The sequence below is a fragment of the Megalobrama amblycephala genome, linkage group LG4, assembly GCF_018812025.1.
Source record: "Megalobrama amblycephala isolate DHTTF-2021 linkage group LG4, ASM1881202v1, whole genome shotgun sequence".
NCBI lineage: Eukaryota > Metazoa > Chordata > Actinopteri > Cypriniformes > Xenocyprididae > Megalobrama > Megalobrama amblycephala.
Window position 1 is genome coordinate 27,602,784 of NC_063047.1, and position 25,341 is coordinate 27,628,124.

The window sequence follows — 25,341 nt, forward strand, 5'->3', positions numbered from 1 at the left end:
ACCAGTTACCTGCAACACAAACACTCAAAAGCTGCACTTGCAGAAAATCAATATCGTCTTGCAGACCTGTCCCATCACCACTCTCAGCCTACTCTCTACAGCAGAGCTGATATAAATGCTCTTTCCTATGAAAATACAGTGAATGGTGACTCTGGAGAATATTCTGCCTATATAGGCATAAAGAGACAATGAAAGAGAAATCTGGACTGGTCCAGTGTTTTGTTTGTACATTTTTTTTGCAAAGTATCTTCTCAAAAGCAATCCGGTTGAATCTCACGAAAACTGTCAAGAAATGTCACCCCTAATTCAATGGAAAATAATGCTTTGCATAAAGAAAATTAACCCTATTTTTCAAGGAATTTTTGTATAAATATTTAAATTGCAAAGTACATTTGCAAAATACAATTTGAAGAATAAATCACAGTAGTATCTGCTGCACTGAATCTAGTTTATGCTAAATAAGAAGAATAATTAAATTATAAACAATATCATAAAATTGATCAGTCAGTGATTCTTGTTACTGTTGTAATGAGAATAAGGTTTTCTTTTTCATTATAGGGTAAAACGTGTTTCATTGTCATAAAAATAAAATAAATGTGAAAAATGCACAAAAAAAAAACCCTACTTATTTCTTAGTAAGATTAACCCATCCTTGTGTATGAAACATTTCACACTTGAGCAACATTCAGAAAATCAGTACTGAAGACTATAATTAAATTAGCAGACAGGTATGCAGATATAAGGTCCAACCTTTATTCCATACATTTTTAAACCATGAATGTTCATTTTCATTTTTTCACGCCTAAAGCTCTACTTGTTTTGTATACAAGAGTCTAAGAAAAACAACTGCACAACACCACAAGGTCGACAGAAAGAGTCTATTGCCACCCCAACCATTCCAATATGTTTCCCAGATGTCCAGGTTTTGTGGCTGGAGAAGTGTTAACTGCTAAAGCAGTTCCTTTATGACCCGGAAGTTTATAGCTGTTTGTTTCATTGGCTCTTAATTGAACAAATGAATAACAGGTATCCAGGTTCTCACTTTAGAACTCCATTTTGACAACCGTCCAATCAGAACTCTCTTAATCCTCTTTGCATAGATCGCATCGCCATGACCTCACCCCCATTTGATTGGACAGCTCCGTCACCATGGTTCTCAACCTGGAAGTGGTTCTGTTTAATTTCATTGTTTTTTAGAAACATTTAAAAAGCCTAACAAATGTACAATGTCATTTCGTTCCGAATAATATCAACAAGATATTTACAATATCTTTAAACTTTACATAAACCAAACAAGAATATTGTAATGCATATTTGTCTGCATATCTCAAAAGAAAAAAAAAGAAAGAAAAAAAAACCCCTCCGAAATGTAACTTTGTACATGGTCAGCACTGAATATCTCCAGGTACCATAGAGAAAATCAACTGTCAAACAGTGAGTTCATACCAATTCAGATATGTAGACATCCATATCGGGCAGCTCACTAGGATAAATACAGGGCAGGGAACGAATGAAACTTAATGCAAATACATAAAAAAAAATGTCTGTACATGAAGGATAGGAAATGTACAAACAAATTTCAGAATGTCTTTTCACTTGAAAACTGAAAAGGCATTGGATTAATATATTAATATCAAATTTCTGTTTGGTAGTTCATGTTTATGTCTTATATTCGGAGCTACCAACTCATTTCTTCTACTCCAATCAATTAAAAAAGCCAGTTGATGTGCTTGTTCCAAGGTACAAATCTTTGTACAAATTACACATATTTATTTATCATTTACTCTACTTTGTGTGAAAATAAGTGCATGTTGCCTATGTCCAATTCAAGTGAGGCATTTTCCTTCCTAGTACGTTACCGTGCCTCCACTTCTTTGGGGTTGCGTGACGGTGAGTACTCCCGAGGGTCCTGGGTGGTGATTGGCGTAGTCCGTCTTGGCGACGCTGATCTGGCAGCACCAGAGGGTACCAGAGGTGGTGGGGCACTTAGTGCTGCAGTTGGGGGTGTCCGGTTAAGAAGTCCGTTATGTCCAGTTGAAGGGCTAAGCCTTGGGTACGGCATCCCGCCAAGGTGTGACATAAATGGTGGCATGTGGGGTAAGTGTCCTTCAATGGGCGACTGGTGAAGTTGGTGAAGCCTTGCCCGATCCAGTTCCTCCCGTAAATGCAACCGTTCCCTTTCTTCAGCCTGTTGTCTCAGTCTCTCCTGTTCCCGCCGAACTTCCAGCAGGTGCTCGTGGTGCGAGTAGTCATGTGGCTCCCGATCCCGATAGGGCCGTTCTGGATCATAGATGCCAGGGAACCGGTGTCCAGGCTCAGAGCGAAGCTGGAAGTCCATGCGCCGCTGTAAGTCGAGGTTTCGGTAAGCCTCTCGTAGAGGATCCCAGGAGAACGCCGGATGTGGAAGGCGGTCTCGACCTGCTGCAAGAGGGCTGACTCCCATAAAAGGTGCCATGCGGGTGCGTTCAAGCGCATTCAGACTCCCCATTTGATGCATGGCGCTAAGAGTGAGCGGCAGCGAGTGCGGCATGGGTACTCCGTGAAGCGAGGCCTGTGTCGGAGGGTCACTACAGCGTGGAGATTGCGGAGGAGGCTGTTGGGATAGTGCATGGTGGTGATGAGCTATTGGTGTGGTTTGATGAGGTGGAGGAGGGACTTGAGGCTTAGTGGCAGCTTCAGATCCAACCACCATCACATCCTGATCTTCCTTGCGTTCCTCCTTGATCTTCATGTCATTCTTCACCTTGTGTAGCAGATCCCCTGAGCTGGTTTCCTTTCTATCCCTCTCACTTTCTTTAATCGGTAGAGGTTGTGGGATACCCATCTTAATTCCTGCATCATTAAGGACATTTTTCGAGTAAGGAGAGGGCGATCGGTGAATGGATTTGAGAGAGTCATCCGAGGAACGTCTGTCTGTGATCTCCTTCCCTGGAGAACGACTTTCCTTCACCTTTACGTCTCCTAAAATGCCTGCCTCTCGCTGGCGCTCCAAATGCTCTTTCTCAGGCTCTCGGTTGCGGTCAGCACTGCCACTGCGGTGTCTGCCAGAGTCTGTCGAGTTCTGGCTATTTGAGCGGATCAGGCTGCTGATCTGGTAGCTAACTGGAGCGGAAGCTGGAGATGAGCGGTTTGAATGGCGATTACGATCTAAAGAATCTCTGCAACAGGAAAGAACCCATCATTAGTTGAATTAGGAGACAAAAAGTAGGCAAAATAAGATGCTTTGATCCATGAAATCAGCAACACCAACCTGTCTTTTTCTTTCTCCTCTTTCCCAACAGAAGAGTCCCTTTTTTCTCTTTCTCTTTCTCTTTCTTTTTCTTTCTCTCGCTCTCGCTCCCGGTCTCTATCTCTATCGTGGCTGTTTGCAGAGCTGCTTCTTTCTGCATCTGCAGACTTGGGCCACTGTGGAGGGGTCGGGAAGGAGGGCGGTGTCCGGTGCAGCCGATTCCAGGTGTCGTGATGAGGACTACTGAGACCATGCAGCCCTGGACCCTCTTTGGGTCCAAACACACTGTTGGCCCCTGAAATAACAAGAAACATAACATCAGTTTAACAGATCAATGTCCAGTTCTGTCAAGGTTCTGCATACACAAACTGAAAGGTTAATGGTGCAGTTTCTTCTACAAATGGGGTACCAAGGGCTGCTTTTGAAGACTTTTTAGCAAAGAACAAAAGAATGACCCAGCAGGGTCAAAAGCTATGAAAAGCAAAGCGTTCCATAGAGATTCTATTTCAATGCAATCAGTTTCACTAAAAGTAGTCCCGTTCAGCCAATGAAGGAAGAAGGGAGAGGAAATGAGATATGGCGAACCCCTACTTTGCGAGAAACTAATAAATGCAAGAGCAATGATAAACTAGTTGGGTTGCGAGTTTGAGTTGGGGTGTGAATTTGGCAAAGGCCTGTCTGCGGTAATGCCTGCCTCCCCCTGCTTCCTTTAACTCTCATTTTGCATTTGCAGCAAAGCTAAGTGCCTTTCTTTCATTCCCACCTCCTTTTTATTCCCTCTGCACTCTCTGTGGTCTACAGCTAAGCTGTGCTGCACTGAGTCGAGCTAGAGGCCGGGGGCCGGGGCTTACCGAGGGCTGGGTTGCCTAATCCACCGAAGGCACTGCTTGAAAGGTTGCTGAGGCCGCCAAAGGTACTGGAGCGACTGAATGGATCTGCAAAATGCCAAACAGGGATTAGCGACGCGGGGCCGGAGGTGCCCGACCATTCCAACCGGCTTTTCTCTTACAAGCCAGCTTTGTTTTTTGCGTCACTGTTACTGCTGCTATTCTAACTCCCTAAGGGTTGTTTATTTCTCCCAGTAAGACTGTTGGAGAGTGTTCACTGGCTGTGGATTAAGCAGCGAGAGGTGCTGGCATGAAGAGCGATACCTGATTGGAGTGCGATTGCTAGAGACATTTTAAAATGTCTGATATGGAAAATGATTACATGAAAGCTAGCAAAACAGCTCATGTGTCTCCCATTTCCTCTAAAAGTTTCTGTGATCCTTCCATCTACTTACCCCTTACCCCTATTAAGCTATGTATTAATACTTACCTTGCTAGGGATGAAGGAGCCCAAATCATTAATGCAGTTGCATTAATATATAATTAAAACAAACAACCTTCAGCCCACAGAAGTAAAAAACACAATTCAGTGTTTTCAATGTGGAACATGAATTTAAATTCCTGAACTACAGGAATGGATTTATGACTAATTCACAGCGTACTTACGCAAACAAGCAGTCATTTAGAAAATGCTTGTATCCATAGAAATTCACAATACACTAATTTCCATGAACAATCCCCCTTGGAGCAACCTGGAGTTAAGTGCTTTGCTCAAGGGCACAATAGTGATAAGTTCTTGACTCAGAAAACAGAAACCTTCTGATTACCAGTCCTAAGCTTTAACTACTAGGCAACACCAACTCTGCATTTTGCTAGTTTTCTCTCCATTTCCTTTGGGCCCCAGGTATTTATGAACTCAAACTGGATTGACTAGAAAACTCACTGTGTGAAATCAGCATTCATCACAGAACTAAAATAACATATCTGATAGAAACTGTAGGAGAACACTATCTGAACGAAGCAGAGCACAGTAAAAATGCATTGATAGAGAAATATACTGTATTTTTTTGTGGGAAACAAAGGTTGAGTTTTGGTCAGAACGGTCTCTGACACAAAAGGGTGTGGGGGGATAATTTGGTGGATAAAAAACAAGAAATAATAATAAAAAAAAAAACATGGTCATTGTACACTGCATTAGATATTATATCACTGCATTGTATTATATCATATCTTGATTACAAGTGTATTTTGTCTTATGGTAGTGGCAGTTTTTTCACTTGCTTTTGCTTTTTTAAACACCTTCCAGTTCAGCAAAAAATGAACTTACATTAAAGATTAAATATCAAGCCTTAATATCTGAAGTAATTTTGCTTATGAAGTATTTTTCCAAACACTAACAAAACAAATAAGACCATAAATATAAGTTTCCAAATAATTTATTAATCATTATATTGTTAAAAACATTTTGAAAGTTAAGGTTAAATTGATAATATCTGATCCTTTGGGGAGACACTTCTGAGCCGACCTATACCAGACTAACAGGCTTTAGTGTAGACATTATATTTTATTTGACGGAAACAAAAACAAGGCTGTGAGGGATATAGTACAGTATTTTCAATTTGTCATGTTATCTAAAGGTTCTACACTAGGCCATGACTAATTTCGACAATTATTATTTTATTTTTTTGGAATTTGGTTTGGGAAATTTGTGGAAAGATGTGCTTTTACAGCTGAATGATCACCAATGAGGTATGCAGCAATACAACACATGGAACATATTGCATTTCTGTCATTCTTTGCCTTGCTTATGTTCACATCAAATAAAAAGTGATTTCAACATCAGATGAATGTATTAAATTTGAATTACAGAAAGACATAGAGAAGAAGAACTATTTAAAATGGTGGTTTACTTACACTTACCTGCCAAATGGCTAGGAGGCAGGAAGCCAGCGTGGTGAGGAGACGGTCCATAGGGTGAAGCAGCTGGATGTCCCGATCCTACTGAATGCAGCAAACAATTAAAAAAGCCAAACAGCTAAATTATTCACCATAACAGAAGCAGATGTAGTCTCTATATAGTGTACAATAAGACAAGAGAGATTAGTTTAAATACATTCTCCTGTTCCAGTTTAATATGCACTAGAAGCAAACCTGGCTCAACCAACGGTGTGAGTTTGGGGCGGGACTACCAGTAATAGGATGGGAAACGGAGTAGTTTACCCAGACAATAAAAGGGACAGTGATGTCTTAGATTGAGTGTTCAGGTTGCATTTCAAAGGGTCAACTGTCTATTCATATGTCATTTGTTAGTGTGTATCATTAATGAAGAAACCAATTACAAGCTCCTTCATGACACCACACTGCATAATTACAATCCAAAGGGCAGACACGCTCATGTTGCCCTTCAACAAAGAGCTACCAGTCAATTATATCAGGTAAAAGCATTTATATTCAAGCCTGTAGCCCCAGCGTCGAGCCAAGACAATGTTCAAAATAACAACATGCAAATGAGAAAATACAAATCCATTTTTATTATACTGGAGACATACCAATAAAGATATTGCAGTATAATTTACAAGACAAGATCTTTGATTGATGGCACTATCTTGATTGCATTGTAAATATAGTTTATAAGTGAAATGAAAATGACTTTTATACAAGTAGAACATCTTAAAGTGGTCAGGTCTAGCGGTGATTTCAGCATCAGGCTTTCCCCTATCAGCAGGAAAGGGAATTATTTCCAGGAAAGGTTGTGTAACTGCAACTTTTTATCTAAAACTGTCATCTTTTTATCTTTAAAGTCAATATGACATGTTGTTTGTTACTCATTTTACAGGATATTCAATGAGAAAAACATGTATGGTAGGATTTGATGTTATGCATAACCTTATGCATAATGAGAGCAGGAATGTGTACTGAGAGAGTAAATAGAGTCAAGTTTTATTTCATCATTTCTTCACACACCTGTTGATGAGAAGAGGGGTCTGGCCAGGTCATGAGGGTAGGGAAACCCAGGGAACACACCTGGAGCTGGAGGACGGCTGAATAGATCAAGTTTTCCATTCATGTCCAGTTTATGCGGGTCCAAGTGCATCTGCTTTTGAGGGACAAATGTCATTTTGTGGTTATATTCAATGTGACTTTATGATATTTGTGTGTACACAATTCAAATGTAAACCTTCCCTAATGAGGAAAAATAACTTTAACGCACGAATCATTACAATGTGAACTTATGCATTCTTGTAATTCGCTCACACTAAAGGCTATACTATTTTAAGGAAAGAGACGAGTAGAAGTCTTTTCTGAACCTCTTCTTGACTTCCGAGAGAACTTACTTTCATCTTTTGCTGATGGTGGTAGATCTGCCAGGCGATTTGAACATGCACTGCACACCATTTACCTGGCTTCTGACACGAGCAAAGCAGAAATTTCAAAGCATTAGCACAAAGGCAGTGGCATTTAAGGTGGAAAATGTAGGGATTTGAAGGAGAATGAAAATATGATGCTTACTCTTACTGAGGTCCTAAAAGGATCTGTTATCTGTGATGAAAAGAAATACAGAGAAAATAGAGAAAAATGTTTTCTAACAAAGTTCAAGTCATTGAAATGCTGAAAACACCACAATCCTCATTAGTTTGTAATGGCTAATCTCTTGAGTGGATCTCCAGAGTGGGCGGCTTACCCTCGGGTCCTTCTGAAGGAGAGTGTGGGGGACCGTTCCTGGTCTTGCTGCAACATCAATAGGGTTTGAGGCCTGAAGAGAAAATTAAGACCTTTTTAGATAAAGCTAATGGAACATAGCATGACACTGAGGTCAGTTTCTTTACTATTTTCAACCATGCACTGTTTAGAGATATTGCACTGCATTGCATTTTTGGCTCCTGGTGTGATGACTTTAATCTACCTGGCAACAAAAACATCTTAATTTTCAGACCAGAAAACATGAATTTTGCTTTTGTACGATCTGAAGATCCTATGAAATCAAAACAGAAGTTTTGTGGCTTGTAGTCTGTGTGTTAATTTTAAGGTAGTCTATATGCTATTGTAAAATTGGCAGAAATATGCATTTTCAAAAGACAAGCAAATTAGAAAAACATAGTTCACCGCTGTGACGTAACTAAAGCCTATTGGCTATTTAAATAGAACATAAGCCTATAAACGTAATGTTATAAAAGGAAACGTCAGCTCAGGAAATAATAAATCATGTGAATCATCATGGGTGTAGCCTAAAGTTTAAAACTTCACTTCAGTCCCAAGTTTCATGAATGCCACAGTCATTTATACTAATAAACTTCATACTTGTTGGAAATTTCAGACTTGCTCTACCTTTGATTAGTAGCTAACACAATAGAGAGAGTTATTTAAGACAAAAATGGTAAAAACCATTACACAACAAGTGAGAGAAAGCTATATAACACACACACACACACCAACCAACCAGCCTGCTCAAGACCACATTGCTAAGTCTAAAGTTAACACAAAGCCTCCAGCAGGTTATTGAGCCTATGCCTCTTTGCATAATCCATTAGTGAAGAAAGTGGCAGTGGTAGATTTCTCAGTGTGTCTGCAGTATAAATGCAGCTGTGTGGGATTTGAAAGCACCCTAAATACTAATGGTAAGGAGAGGCTGGGCTCTAGATTAGGGGACATGCCACATTTCTACTCGATACAGAAAACAGAGAGAATGTAATGCTAACAATACCAGGGATACATGGGGAATGTTTTAAATTAATGGCTACTTTCGTACTACTTTTTTGTTTTTGGACTCTGTCATTTTCATTTTCAGCAAATGTAAAGATGTGACAGGAAATGATTGGGATAGAGAGAAGGGATTGAGGCTACGTTCACACTGTCAGTCCAAATCCGATTATTTGTGTACGCGATTGGAATGTGATCTAAAATTATCGACTGTCCACACACGCATCGCAACAGTTCAGATCTGATTTGTGTGTCCCATGCTGCTCTTTCGTTTTCCGGAATATCTGCATTGGTTTCCATGGCAATGACTTGCGTTGGTAGGTAGGTATACGCCAAAATCAACACCGACTGCAACATGAAGGGATTTGCAATACAGATGTTGTCTGATTTACAACTTGATAATGTGTAGCTGCCACGCTGGACTACTGCGTCTTATGAGGCAGTGGCATAAATGTAGGAGGCTGGCATGTGTGGTTTTATATCAGTGTGAAACAGATTTGTAGAAATCACATTTCATGTGATTTTTTTGCCATTGACACTTGCTAAATCTGATCGGACTTCAATCGGATATGCACAAAATTTGGATTTGGACCGACAGTCTGAACGCAGCCTTAGACATGAGCCATCACAGATTCAAATCTAGGCTAACAACGCTAGACCACGACTCCGATCTGGATCTGTTCTAAGCAACTACTAAAATTTAGGAAGCCTGTATATTGATGCACCAAAATTGTCAACCGCAAAAAAAAAAAAAAAAAAAAAAAAGTTTCATCCTAAATAGTTTTGAAAGGATAAAATCAATTATTGACCGAAACAGTATTGCTTCTCTGATGGCACATTTTGACTCTGTCAGCATCTATTTTGTGACCACAATGTTGATAAGCTACAACAGGTAAATGTGAACAGTGTGGAACCACCACATTCTCTCTTTCTCATTCTGCTCAAGTCAAAACAGGTTTGTACACATTCCCACATGATATGAAGGCATAGTGTTAGTTAAGATCTAACCTTTGGCTGGAAGGCGCCTTGCAGTGAACTGAAGGGCCCTGAATGTGGAAGTAATGGAGGCATGCCCGGCATTGTTGGCGGGTAGGAGGGAAAGAACTGCAAAGAAAAAGCAATGTAAATGTAAATTTTTACAAAATTCTTTGACATCTCTCATCTCTTTAAACTATGACAACCATTCTATCCTGTATATTTGAAAACAACATCAAACCAAGCAAGCTTAAAAACATGCAAAAAGTTTACAAATAGGCCTATGTCTCAAAATTAACAAAATTGACAATCTGTTTCATCTTCAGTCAAAGCAAGGGTTATGCAGTCAAAACATGTTGCCACTTACATTTGAATGTCTCAAGAAAGGATTGTCCAGCTTTGGGGCGTACTTGTCGAACTGAGAGAGGGAGACAGAAAGAGAGAGAGAGAGTGCAAATTAAAAACATATCAACAAATTCAAAGGCATCTGTATCCAAAAACATGAGAGAGTTTTACTGCAGTGTGCTTACATAGTCAAATAAAAAGCAGATGAAGCTCAAATAAATTACACCCTTTTAATAAAACAATTACACAGTAAAACAGCCATTCAATGTCACATGAAAGAAAACCACAGCAGCCGCAGCTGGCACAGGCTTCACAGAGCCGACCCGGAGTGTGGGAATACGCTCACAAAAGAGTCAAACCAGATTGCTAAACAAATGAAAGGCACCCTTCACTTCCAATTAAATTGACATGAGCCACTTATTATGTGGCAGTGTCATTCCTTTACAGTTAAGAAATACATATAGACAGTAACTCTTTCAAGTTCTAGTTAAACAGTACAATTTGAGAGTAAAGATAGCAGCGTAAATATAGGATAGCATCTAGAAACAGCATGTGAATGTGGTGATATTCTATATTTATATTCTATATTCAAGACTCATAAAAAAAAAAAAAAAAAAAAAAAGCTGAAATGGTTTATGATCACTTTTAGAGATTCATTTCAAATGTGATGGAAATAAAATTTCATAACTTTAATCCAAATTTTTAATTTTTTAATCATTTTAATAAAATATATATATATATTTTTAAAATTCATGCTAAACTTCAGAGGACTTTTATTTTGCAACATTTTCTATTATGTTAATAAAACAAGTGTCTAAGTCACCTTAATTCAACTGGTTCAAGCCTTTAGCACTCCAGGTTCTTTTACAGAAACATACAAATCCTTTACAAACCCACTTATATAGTGTTGTTTCTACAGAAGCCTGTCGTCTTATGTCTCAGGTGATGGTAATAAAAGTGGATAAACTCTTAGGACACACTGTGTGTGTGTGTGTGTGTGTGTGTGTGTTTCTTTAAAAAGCGCGAGCGCTTGAACCACAGCCCTCTTATGATACAGACTTTATATTCCAACAGATCAGCAGGCATAAGCTGCTTTTATCCTGCATGGTATGAATGTGTGGTGATAATTAGCCTAAATCAAACACATGAGGTTGCCCTGGCTGAGAAAAATCGCTGATCTGGCTTCCCTGCGTGTTGCACTTCTGTGATCCTTCCGAGGGCCGCACGCCTGCTTTATGGTTAACACTTGCCGAGTAAATACAGCAAAGGTTTATAGTTGTCTATAAAAAAAACAGTGCTTCATAATTCACAGCCCCTGTCAGGGCTTTATAACAAACAGCTTTGGCAAATCAAGGCTCAATATTACATCTGTAAACAATTAAATCTTTACATAAGAAGAGCTAGAAAGAGGGGAAGAAAGAAAAGAAAACAAGAAAGACATTATATGAAGTGTGTTACTGTTCAAAGTCAACATGAAATGGCATTCGCTACCCACTTTACTTTTCTGAACTGACACATTTTTGAATATTACAAAAGGTATTTTTCCTTTTGTCAGGAAAGAATATTTTTTCTTTGGGATAACATGTACCAATAAATTATGCACAATAGGACCAGGAACATGCATAAAGGAAGTAAATTGGGTTATTTTTGATCTCATGTTGACTTAAAAATCAAACTGTTATTTTTATATTGGCCCCAGTAAACACAACATTTCTTTCTTATGCATAGACCAAACAGCTTTAGAAATCAATCAGCAGTATATTTGTCAGTAGAAAACATCACATTTAAACACATGGTGTTGAAAGAAATTCAACAATAGCAGTTCAGCAACAAGACCTGCATCTTGTAAAACATTCGAGGAAGGTGTGGTGGTGTGTTTGTCATTCAGCACAAGAGATAAGACATTTTCATCGCTATTTCAGTGTTTCAATTTCTGACGATGAAACAGTTCTGTAATCCACAAAAGAATCCGAACAGCAAACTACAAACATATGGCATGTTTTAAGCTAATATGCTAGCAGATTTTAATCTTTGGAGATGGTAATCTATGATTCAAAAATGCCTTACTTTTCATCTAGTGCTCTGACATAATATCTTTTGGATTGGTTGACAGCAGCGATAGTATTCAGATAAGACGCTCTCGTTCCTGTTTGAATACGTTTCAGAGATCTGAATGCATTTCATATGGCTAGCTAACTTTGAGGAGCTGAATTTATCTGATTACAGGCTGCCAAAGTTTGCCTCTAATAGCCGCTTTGCACACGGAAGCAATTACGCTTTATCAAAACAACCCCGTTGATGTCATGACTTTCATCTGCGGTGAGGTCATTATGTTTTGACCGCAAGCTTTGAATGTGTCACATAGAATGAGCTCTGTCTGTACCTCAGTCACGCCATAAGACTCTGTCTGCCTCCTGTTTTTCTCAAACAGCCCCCAGCACTCAGAAACATCACCATTCTGCTCATATGAAAGCAATAAAACATCTCTGGCTCACACTATAAAAGCGCAACGAGTACGGCATGTCAACATGGCAGCAAAAAGGGTTTTTATTAGGGGAAGAGCTACAATATTTGTGGTCGTCATGGGACAATAGTTTATCTTGTTAGGATGATGGGTATAGGTTATGTCATCGAGATGGTGCTGTGAAACTGTTTCAACCCTGTGGCCTCTGTTTAAGATCAGGCTTGGTTCATGATGTGCCTTAAGCCTCAGCAGTGGGTTGTAAACTCTATTACTTATTACACAACAATTAGTTCCGGTGCGCTATTATGATCGAATGAACGCTGTTCCGCTTCACAGTTTGCATCAGTTCGCTTGTCAGTGTTTGCAATGTTCCAAACATGCTGCCAGTCTGTGCGTTGCTCCCTTACATTTAACTGTTTTGGCTCCGTTTGTAACTTTTTTTAGTCAAAGGAGCAACGGTAGACAAAATAACTTGCCATATATGCCAAATATGAGTTACTCGTGCTGTTAGCCCGAATATCAGCATGACGGTGATGGGGCCGTGCTGATATTCAGTACGTCAACACGATTGTGAGTGTCAATTGCTGGAAGAATACGATGGCCAGCTTGTTTTAAATAGGTTGGAGAATTTTAAGTGGGAATAGGGAGGTAAGGAAGGGAGTAAAATCTATCCGTTTTTACTTATCCTCACATTTCTGGCTGGGGTACGCACCATGGGAGGTGCAGTGGGCGGCCCAATGATGGCTGCCGGGGGCAGACTGGCAGGGAAGGGCGTGAAGGTGTGCTGATGCGTGTGTTGGTGCTGGTGCATATGCTGATGTTGGTGAAACTCGGCCCGGAGGAGCGACACAGGGGCCAACGGCGACCCTGTCGCCCCTGGAGCCGACCCCCGACCTCGCTCCGAGCTCTGAACCAGGAAGCGGTTGTTCAGCTCCTGCCGCAGAAGATCATGCTCTGCAAGAAAGGAGAGCGAAGGGAAAAAGGAGGGAAAGGGGGGAGAGGGGGAAGACACGGGAGGGAAAAGAAAAAAAAAGGCAAGGGCGGCCAGTGAGTTTTCACAACAGCGGTAGGAAGAAGCGAAAGAGGGTAGTCACCTGGCTTTCTCTGTTTCTCCAATTCAAGGTGTGAGGGTTTTCTACGTGAGGACTCATTGGTGGAGGTAAGAGAGTTGCCTGTGACAAAGTGCCAATCAGAATCCCCGAATGAGGCTGGCAATACATGATTGGTTGGTTGAAAGATATCAACAGGCTGGTATCTAAAGACAAGAGAGAACCGAGAGTCACCTCAGCAGAAAACACACACACACTTGACCCGACATACACAGACTCTTATATTGACTTAAAGGGATAGTTCACCCCAAAATGAAAATTCTGTCATCACCCTCGTGTCGTTCCAAACCTGTATGAATTACTTTCTTCTGCAGAATACAAACAAACCTATTTTGACCACATTGCATTGTATAGACAAAGTAAATATATAAAAAAACTAAACAAACTGTGTTCCACAAAAGAAACAAATGAATACAGGTTTGCATATATTTTTTTTTAATTTTTGGGTGAACTATCCCTTTAAGACCCTTTTTTAAGTTTAAAAAAAATCTTTAAGCATTTGCTTGATGCTTTTAAAAGACATCAATATAAACGTTTAATTTAGAGTCTACACTTGGTTTTTTACAGTGATCTAAGATATTATGTTTTTAGTGATGGCAGCTACAGAAAGGATTACACTGTAGAGGCTAACTGCACGTTTAAATATACAATTTTTTATCTGAATACTTTGTTATTTCTACACTTGAGCCTTAGATTTAGATTAGCGTGTAGCACTATACTGTCTGGAATTGGCGTCTAAAAGCCAATAATCAACAAAAAAATACACTTACCGTACAAGGAAAGGCAGAGATGAAAAGGGCAGGTATAATTTTCATCTCAAATTTTGCATATAGTATATATTGTATCAAACAAGGCATTTAAAAACTGACATAACTGTCAAAGGTAAAATAGAAGCCATTAGAACAGAATTTTACTGCTGAAGTGCCTTTCTGAGGCACAGGATCCAGATATTAGAAAAGAACAGTGTAGCATCCTTCTTTATTACAGGTATCATATACTGTAGAAACAGGACCACATTTTTCATATGCTGACCTCTGAAGCGTGCCCCATCTCGCCTCGCTCTTGAAAAATCTTGAAAAGAATTTAAGAGCAATGCTGTTGTTACTGAATACTGTGCCTGTAAAGCTGTTTGTAAAGCTTTAACATGGGTTATTTGTCAACAAGCAGAGAGTTTTATATCGAGAAATTAAAGTATAGTAACTGTAGGAAGTGTCACTAGATTTGTGGGAACCAAATGTGTGTAGACTAGCATTACAATTTGCTAATTTAAATCTTCAAAATAGGATAAATTTAATACATTAGATGAATAAACAATGTTTATATTTTTGTGGTCCAAGTTTTGGGCACTAACACACTAGAAAAAGCTGCAACAGAGCATTTGAGGAACAGAAATACTATAAATGTATTCTGCCGGTTTGGTAAAAGCTAGGTAAAAACTGGACCCTCCATTCTCATTGGTCAATGGATGCTAATGTAATAGTGCATTGCAATTAAAGTTTTCACTGCAAACATTTGCATTCTTTTCATGCTTTGAATTTCTTTTCCCCCAAGTCACCATCCAAATTGAAATCAGTGGATTTGCAGCATTCTTTGATGCAGAGTAAACTGTAATGTATACACACCCTTATGCTAATTCAATATTTTTATTAATTTGTTATATTGCAGAACTGAACCTACTGGTTGTCAGAAATATTCTCAAATCTCACACCAACTACAACGTAAAAAGTTCTGGGATTTTTTTTTTTTTTTTACCTGGATAGGGTGGTCCGGCAGGGTGTCCTGGCACCACCAGGCTGTTGGTCGGTAGGGTGGGCGGAGGAGGCAGTGTAGCAGGGGTGGCGAACATGGCCGGATGGCTGGAGATGTGAGAGGGCGAGTGAAGGGAGTAGTGGGAGGAAGGCAGACCGGCTATGGAGAGAGGAAGAGGAGGAGCAGGAGACGGGAGGCCGCTGAGATGATGAGGGGAGTGAGGCAGGTGGTGTTTGGGAGGAAGAGTGGAAGGGTTGTTGCTGTGATTACAAAGAAAAGACAGAATATGAGAAACAATTTTCATATTAGGACAATTTATGAACTAATAGCCATGTTAAAATATAAGTGTCGAATTTTCAGTTATTATTACAAAATAAAACTAAAACTACAAAAATTACATATTTACTGTATGTATATATATATATATATATATATATATATATATATACACACGCACACACACACATATCTATATCTATATACAAACATAAATACATTTAATTTAAAGTTTATTATAAAAAAAAGTTACTAACCTGATGTCGTGAAGACTGCTGTAAGGCGAAGGATGATGATGATGACTGATGATTGGCCGGCTGTGGTGCGACGGGGGTGGGAGTCTGTGCTCCAGTGAATGTGATTGGTTCCTCAGGAGGGGAGGGGTGGGGATAGGGGGCACAGATTCCTTCTTGATACTGAGAGGGTTTGGGGAGATAGGGTGCGGTCGAGGCGGGGGGGCTGCCGCCGCAGCAGGGGCAGGAGACCCCGTAGGGGGCGACGCAGGAGTCGGACTTGAGATCGGCGGGACAAACGAAACGTCGTTACTCTGTTCCTGGCTACGCTGAAGACCAGACACTTTGGTCGAGCTGGAAGTTTTGGACCCGAGATTCTCATTCGTTGGCGTAACTAGAAACAAAGAAAGATAAAACAGAGATTAAAATCCGTATCTATATTTATTCCCCCAAAGCAACAGATCATTTGGGCCATATTGAGTGTATTTTGTCCACACCATAGGAAAGGAAAGTGACAGTTTTTTTTTTTTTTTTTTTTTTTGTGGCTCAGGTGCATGCAAGCATCTCAAATCAAATACACATGCAGTTTGGCACAGCTGTAGACATGTAACCTATAGCGTGGGATTGGGTTGCCAATCCAACCATTAGTTTGCAGCAGGGTGAACAGAAACCAGCTGCGATGCCTTCTCTGCTCACTGTGCATAATGCTGGCATACGCCACAGCACCAAACACATCCACATCTGTCTGACGGTCTTCCTCTCTGTGCCTCGTCTCTCTTATCTCCCTTTTATCGTTTATCCCAGGTTCCTTTTCTTTCTGTATTTCTTTCTCTCTCCATGGGTTTTATGAAGTGTTTAATCAGGTCATTTTCATGCTTGACTATAATCAGATGATCCAATTTTCTGCAAGCAATCCAGTCAGAATGAATAAATCAGAGCTAATTAAAGTTAAATGCCGTTCCCATTCATAGATTTACAGAGCACACAGTCTGCCATGAAATAATTATGTTTCAATTGTGCTGTGAAAAGGGATCATGCACCCTTTATACTGGCCTTTCAGAGTCCCCCTCGCTCACTCTCTTTTTCACAAGATATTTCCAGGGATTTCCATAACGCTGCCAAAATCTTTGTACAGAGGAACTTCTGCTTTTGCTCAGTTAATCGGAGTACAGTGCAAAAAAAAAAAGTTTTTAAAATGTTTCAAAATGTAAAATCATAGTAAAATAATCAAGGGGTAAGAAAGGGAAGGTGCACCATAATATCATCTATAAATATCCAAATTCAATCCAACAGCTATTATACATATAAATACATTTAAAGGTGCCCTAGATTCAAAAATTGAATTTACCTCGGCATAGTTAAATAACAAGAGTTCAGTACATGGAAATGACATACAGTGAGTCTCAAACTCCATTGTTTCCTCCTTCTTATGTAAATCTAATTTGTTTAAAAGACCTCCGAAGAACAGGCGAATCTCAACATAACACCGACTGTTACGTAACAGTCGGGATCATTAATATGTACGCCCCCAATATTTGCATATGCCAGCCCATGATCGAGGCATTACACAAGGGCAGCCAGTATTAACGTCTGGATGTGCACAGCTGAATCAACAGACTAGGTAAGCAAGCAAGGACAATAGCGAAAAAGGGCAGATGGAGCAATAATAACTGACATGATTCATGATAACATGATATTTTTAGTGATATTTGTAAATTGTCTTTCTAAATGTTTCGTTAGCATGTTGCTAATGTACTGTTAAATGTGGTTAAAGTTACCATCGTTTCTTACTGTATTCACGGAGACAAGAGCCGTCGCTATTTTCATTTTTAAACACTTGCAGTCTGTATAATTCATAAACACAACTTCATTCTTTATAAATCTCTCCAACAGTGTAGCATTAGCCGTTAGCCACGGAGCATAGCCTCAAACTCATTCAGAATCAATGTAAACATCAAAATAAACACTGTACTTACGCGATTAGACATGCTGCATGACGAACACTTTGTAAAGATCCATTTTGAGGGTTACATTAGCTGTTTGAACTTTTTTTATGTTGTTTAAGGCAAGCGCGAGCTCTTGGGGCATGGAGCACCAGATTTAAAGGGCCACACACCCTGAATCGGCTCATTTGTAATTATGCCCCAAAATAGGCAGTTAAAAAAATTAATTAAAAAAAATCTATGGGGTATTTTGAGCTGAAACTTCACAGACACATTTAGGGGACACCTTAAGTCATATTACATCTTTTAAAAAAAAGTTCTAGGGCACCTTTAAATTCAACAACTTGTTTACATCTTATACTTTTTTTTTTTTTTTTTTAAATACTTATATCAGCCATCACTAAACTGAATACATGTTTTACACAAAATATTACAGAATTTGAATATCAGCCAATTATTATGGAAGCTTGTTCCTGCCACAGAATAAAGAATAAAAAGCTAATTGCGACTTTTTCAGAAGTCAGATATATTTCTAGATATAAACTCACAATTGCAAGAAAAAGTCAGAATTGAGAGTTTATATCTCACAATTCTGACTTTATAACAAAGTATAAAAAGTCTATAAAAAGTCAGAATTGTGAGATATAAACTGTCAATTCTGACTTTTTCTTGCAATTGCGAGTTTATATCTAGAAATTCTGACTTCTGAGTCAGTCTTTTTTTTCCTCAGAATTGGACGAGTTCATATCTCTCAATTCTGAGAAAAGAAGTCAGAATTGTGAGATATAAACTGCTTCCATAAATTATTGCATATTGGTCACAACATTGAAAAAATTGTTGGCATACTGGCCAAAATCTAGGGTGCATTCCTAAAGCATACACCTGTTCCAACAATCACACATGCCTATTTTACTGGCAATAGTGCTAGAAAAGAACACAGAAAGGAAAGATGGAGAGAGTTAGAGAGTAATTTAAGACAATATCTTCCCCAGGCCACTAATTAGCACATTTAATGCAGTCCTCATTCCTAACAGCTTAGTGCAACCTCAAACAAAGACTCTGAAAGCCTGCAGTACACATACTCTCTCCCAGGCCATTAAAACCTCAGACCAGCGCTCCTAATGGAATATCTGAGCTGTATTAACATACCACTTAATCATTAATGGACACCAATAATTGAGGGATAAAAACGCTAGCTCGAGTTCTTGACATATTTCTCCCCTGCCGAATGTGACGCACTTCATAAATGAGCCCATGTCTACAAACAGAATATGTTCTTAGAAGGAAACTTGTGCTTTTAAATGCATAGGTGGTGGAGCGTGTCCTTTCTTGCAGCTTTGGGTTGGCTTTGGAAGGTTTTCTGGGAACAGCAGCGGTTAGGATTTGTAGGGCAGAGCCTTGTACAAGATTAGCGCAAAACGAGAACTTCTACCCAATTGCTTGGAAAGGTCTAAACAGATGCACTCATGGATAACCCTGTCTTGCTGCCTTTTCCTACAAAGCAGAGAAGAAATACGCTGCCCGTTGGTGACGTTGCCTTGGAAACCAGTCTCCGAGGCACGTTCGTACAGTGAAAGCGGACAGTGGTAGTCAGGCTCCTCAGCTAGCAGTCCGTGGCACTTTAGGCACAATGGGCCCTGCGCTCTCTCTTAATGATGATTCTAATGGGTCATAATGGCAGCCAGCAGGCAGGACAAGACATACAAGCTCGGCTTCTTTCTCATTAAAAAAGTGCCCTGTGAATGTCTCTGCTCGTCTGGATGCCTGCTGTATGTAATGAAGAAGCTTCTTCCCAGTCTAGAATGCGGCCGTAATCATTTCGCAGAAAATATGACACAATGTCATTCGAAACGAGCCGGTGTGATGTCACGCTGCTGGCAGTGGCTGTTCGTGTCTTAGTATGGCTAAGGTTGTCACCTGCGAAACTGTCAATTTTTGGTTGCGGAAAATTGTTAATATGTCAACCTTACTGTAGACATCAGAATACGGATAGGGCAAGTTGCCACATTAAAGATGTACGGCTTTCCATATTGTGACTCTTGGCCCTGAAATTCTGCCTTAGGATTCTTTTAATGAGAAGATAGTGCCAAATAAACTTGTAACTCCTTTAACTTTTGTTTTTGACAACTGACAGGACTCAAGGCAGAAATATTTCTGTGAGACAAACAAGACCTCATTATCTAACACCAAGGTCAACGATAGATTTACTGTGCCTGCTAACAACAAAACCACACACCACACCAACTTCAGTGTAAAGAGAGTAGATTTTTACTGCTTACCCATGCAAACTTTGCCACTATAACGCTAGGGGCTTGGATTATTGCTTGCTAGGTGTTCACTTCAAAGTAGTTTCATTGTGTTGCTATTAGTAGGGTGTTTCTAGGTGGTTACTAGGTAGCCTTCTATGGACTTTTTTATTATCCACCAGGCAACAAATGGTGCAGAAAAATAAATAACAAAATTACTAAAATTCTTGCCATGCCATTTCATGCCATACAGTTCTCTCAAGCCTCGAACAGAACAGCGCTTTCAATCTGGAACATAAAACAGGCAACAACTCTTAAGACTGAGTGAAATCACAGTAAAGCTATTAGACACAGAGACAAGAGCGCCCTCAGGAACACCCACAGATTTGTAGAGGTCAGAGGTCACATTCTGAGGAGAGAGTGACACTCCCTTGGGACGTGTTGGCATCCCTGTTCACCAGATGACACTTCAGCAGACTATTGATCTATCCTCTCCCCCTGCTGCTTCTCTCATGGTACAATCCCTCAAGGGATTCTGGCCTCAACACGTGCCTACTGCGGCAGGAACCACCACCAGTGTTAGTAGGGGTGTGTGTACTCATGACGGATGGTTCAAGCAGAAGAAGGGTGACCCCAGCCTCGCCCCACAGCTGTCCCACTAAGATATCCTTGACCTCTGAACTCATTTCAGGCTCAGACAGCCGTCTTGGAACATCTGGAGAGCTGCCGTACTCTACCCATTACACACACACACACCGACATGATGAAAGTGCAGACAGATGGCTTTAGCTACCAGAGGAAATTCTTTCCAGTGTTCTGAAAAACAGTCTCACATTATAAGTCACTTATCTAAACTACTTATAGTATGCACTTGTGTAGCTAATAGCAAGTGAATGAATTTAAAGACAACCAAATCATCACCACCTGATATACACCTGATTACTATAGAGATATATTAGTAAGAAATTTGTTTTATAATGTTGTCCATGACTGTTTGTCATGTGCTTATAAAGTATATGCAGTAGCAAATAGGATCCAATTTGAATTTGAATGTACCAAAACATCTAAAAATGTGGCACAACATACTGCTAAATTTAAGGAATTTTCCGTATTCCATTTTCCCCATATTTTGAATTACCCATTGTATTGCATTGTGATTTAGGATTGAAGGAAATGTCCATAAATTAATGGAAGATGTTTTTTCTAAAGATTTTTTTCTGTCAGTAAGGGAAGCAGAATTAAAATAAATCAAATTTGAAACAAATACTGTATACAATCATGATATGTAGCTAAAAAAAAGAAAGAAGTAAAGTTTGAATCTTGTCTTGACCAAACTTTGTTTGAAATTTTTTAACAATCTTTTTAAAATGTTTTGAACAATCTTTTTGAAGGTTTCTAGGCCTTATGGAGAGGCAGAACAATGGAACACCAGATAAATAGAGACAGAACGATAGATAGAATGACAGAACGATAGATAGATAGATAGATAGATAGATAGATAGATAGATAGATAGATAGAATGATATAGAATGACAGAATGATAGAAAGAATGATAGAAAGAACAATAGATAGATAGAATGACAATGATAGATAGAATGACAGAACGATAGATAGAAAGAAAGAAAGAAAGAATGACAATAGATAGAACGATAGAATGATATAGAATGACAAAACGATAGAAAGAATGATAGAATGACAGACAGATAAGCAGAAAGATAGAATGAGAGAATGATAGAATGAGAACGACAGATAGATAGAATGATAGAAAGTACGATAGAAAGTACGTTAGAAAATACAATAGAAAGAACGATAGATAGATAGATAGATAGATAGAATGACAGAATGATAGATAGATAAAATGACAGAACAATAGATTGAACGATAGATAAAATGATAGAATGATAGATAGAATGACAGAACAATAGAAAGAATGATAGATAGAAAGAATGAACGAACAAACGATAGGTAGAATAACAACGATAGATAGAATGATAGAATGACAGAATGACCGACAGATAGATAGATAGATAGAATGACAGATCAATAGAATGATAAATAGAATGACAGAACAATAGATAGAACGACAGATAGATAGAATGATAGAACGATAGATAGAAAGATCGAATGAACTAATGATAGATAGATAATCAGGACACACTATTTTCGACATGAGACACACTATTCCTAATGTTGCATACTATGATTTGGGATGCAGACTGTTTCTATTTCCAGACCATTAAGCCACCCCCACCCCCCACCCCCCACACTTTACAACAATATTCTCAACCGTCTCCTGTTGCACATGCAAATGGGAGATTATGGATTTACGTCTTAGTCTGTCTCTGTTTTATATGTAATAAAAACAGCTCATATGCAAACGGGGTCTTAAGATAAGGCAGCAGGGGATGCAAATTCTACCAAATGACCAGGGGCCATTGATGCTTATTGCAAATACTCACACACCGCACTGCCTTCTGCTGTGAGAACTCAAGCCTAACGCTACACATTCTGAGCTGATTTCCTTTGCAAACCCTGTGGTACATCTCTCCATCATCATTGTGTGCCAAAAAATAAACATTAATACTCATGCACAAAGACAGATATAAAACCACAAGTAACAAACTAAAAGCTGCCTCCAGCTGATGAAGTCAACAAACAGAGTAAGACAAGAATTTATCCTGCGAGCAGGTGCTGCATGGAGAGCTGTCATCTTTTCACAGATTAGCTGCATCCAGACAGGAAATTCTCTCCTCTTTACCAGTCAAATCCACTGGGATCTGCATTTCATTGTGCCAACAAAGAACAGAGAATGCCAAAACATCTAAATCGCAAACTGGGTGGGTTCCTCTAGCTGATGAAACAGATTTTGGCTTCCGAAATGTTGATTATAAACCTGAATGCTGTCTCACAGCTGTCAAAATGTGAAAAATATATTTATGTATACCCATAAATATATTTATGGGTATACATACACACACACACACACAAAAAGTCGCTGTTTGGATTTAAATAAGCAAATGCTTAAGAGTCTATGTTTGGATCATTATTGCACTGATTATTATGGTTCTAAGATGTTATATGTTTGGCAACAGTTCTTCTAACCCTAACTGATGGAGTGTATAGCTTTTCATTTTTTAAACAACCATGTAGGAAGACACATCATGGCCATATTCCAGGATGACAATGTCAAGATTCATCAGACTTAAATTGTGAAAGAATGGTTCGGAGAGCATGAAGAATCATTTTCATGTATGAATTGTCATCTCTGAGTCCAAACCTTAAATTCATTGAAAGTCTTTGTGATGTGCTGGAGGAGACTTTACAGAGTGCTCACCTCTTGCATTGTCAATACAAGATCTTGAGCAAAAATTGATGCACCTCTTGATGGAAATAAATGTTGTGATGTTATTTATTTCATATATATTATTAATTACATATATAGCATTAAAATTCTGTATTTTAAAATAGAAATGATTAAACATACATTAAAATATTTTAATGTACAGCAGAAAACAAAAATACTAGATTTGTAGGCCACACTATTGCTGTATCCCTGATGGCGTGTTTCACTTTAAATCACTGTATAGTATTACATGCAGCTACTACAGTATTTACAGTATTATTGCATAATCTAATCATAATCCCCCCCTAGTACTTATATGAGAAGTTTAGTTTCAGCTCTTCTAAACCCATCCCCTACTGAGATCACAGACATGCAAAAACAGCCTGTGTGTTTCAAGACATTTTAAGGGCCAATGACAGCTGGTGCGAAGACATTGGTCCTCTATTTCCATCTCTGTTCGGGACAGGGCAAGGCGGTACCAGAGCACTCCGGGTGTTAAGCTGCAACATGTTGGCTGGTGAAGCCACACAGAAAATCTGTGAGCGCCTACTGTTCATTTCAGAGATCTGGAAGCTTTCCGTGCCCTCTATGAACCACTGTTTCCCCATGCTGGGAACAGACTCACACTGTGCCCATATGGCTTAGACGGCATATGCCATCCTGTTTCATGCCATGCGTGATTACTGACGGACAGAATGAAGACTGAGGGGCAAAATGCGTAAGAAAAATTATTAACTTCTTTGTATTGAGTTTCATTAATTATCAAAAATGACATTTTGGTATTAGAAACTAGACTATTTAATGTTAAAGAAATAGTTTACCCACAGATGAAAATTCTGTCATCATTTATACTCATGTCGTTCTAAACCTGAATGAACTCAAAATGAGAAACTCTGAAGACTGTGCTGGTCACTCTTTTCAATGCAGCTGCAATGAATTTAAGCAGATTTCAAGCTTCATAAAGGACATAAAAGCACCATAAAAGTATAAAAGTAGTCCACATGACTCATGCGCTTCTGAAACCATACAATAGATTTGCGTGAACAATCTCAAAACGGTCATTTATTGAAAATCTTGTCAACTAGCGCTCCTTAACACACTCATGGGAGAACTAGTGATTTGTGACCAAATACTTTTTTAGATAAATGAATCGATTCACTAAATAAGTCTAAATTATTAATTCATGATTCAAACTGTATTCATTTCAAATGCTATCAAAATTCTCAATTCCACAAGTATTTGATAAATTAAATGACAGCGGCATGAATTGTAATTTTTATAAAAATGTGAATTTGTCTGGGGTTTTTTTTCTGTTTTTGTTGTTTTTAACACTACTTGTATAGCTATTTTATGTGCTGGTGAGCCAAAGACAATTTTCCACCTCGGTGGACAATGAAGATAAAGATATACTTTATTAGGTTACGTTTGAGGAAGATTATCAATGAACAACAACCTGAACTGCTTTGCATCCCTTTCTGAAGTGCCAGTTCTTGTTTATTATAGTTGAAAAAGAGCATGTCTTCATATTTTCTCCTTTGTGCTCTGCAGAAGAAAGTAAGTCATACTGGTTTAGAACAACATGAAGGTGAGTAAATAAGACTAGAATTTTCATTTCTGGATGACAAAAATTCTACTACTTTCACAGTATGCAGCACTTCTGAAACATTCATTTTTACGACGGTGATAAAAATACAAGCTCTTCACTAATCTATCTGTGCCTCTGATGTGGGCTGGCCATTTCCAAACGTCCCAGATTGTTTGTGTGGTACCACGTTGTGCCCAAACGGCTCATCATTTCATTAATTAGCTTGAGCTGCACGGTTGGCAAACGCAGCAGGCACGGCGGCAGCTGTCTGGATTGATTAGAGAAGAGGACCCAGCGCTGCAATTATCTAGATGACTGC

The 25,341-nt window shown here is 39.1% G+C and overlaps 1 protein-coding gene across 1 annotated transcript in view; it reads right to left on the reverse strand.

Annotated features, from left to right (window-relative positions):
- Window positions 1–731: 731 nt before the first annotated feature.
- The window catches only part of fbrsl1 (fibrosin-like 1), a 342,013-nt gene continuing 317,403 nt past the window's right edge, over window positions 732–25,341 (reverse strand). The window contains 13 exon segments of the mRNA XM_048188682.1: window positions 732–3,158; window positions 3,251–3,524; window positions 4,081–4,164; window positions 5,971–6,054; window positions 7,021–7,153; window positions 7,392–7,463; window positions 7,567–7,596; window positions 7,739–7,810; window positions 9,763–9,858; window positions 10,097–10,147; window positions 13,230–13,492; window positions 15,400–15,656; window positions 15,930–16,299. Of these exon segments, the coding sequence (XP_048044639.1) occupies window positions 1,856–3,158; window positions 3,251–3,524; window positions 4,081–4,164; window positions 5,971–6,054; window positions 7,021–7,153; window positions 7,392–7,463; window positions 7,567–7,596; window positions 7,739–7,810; window positions 9,763–9,858; window positions 10,097–10,147; window positions 13,230–13,492; window positions 15,400–15,656; window positions 15,930–16,299 (3,089 nt within the window). The 3' untranslated portion in view covers window positions 732–1,855.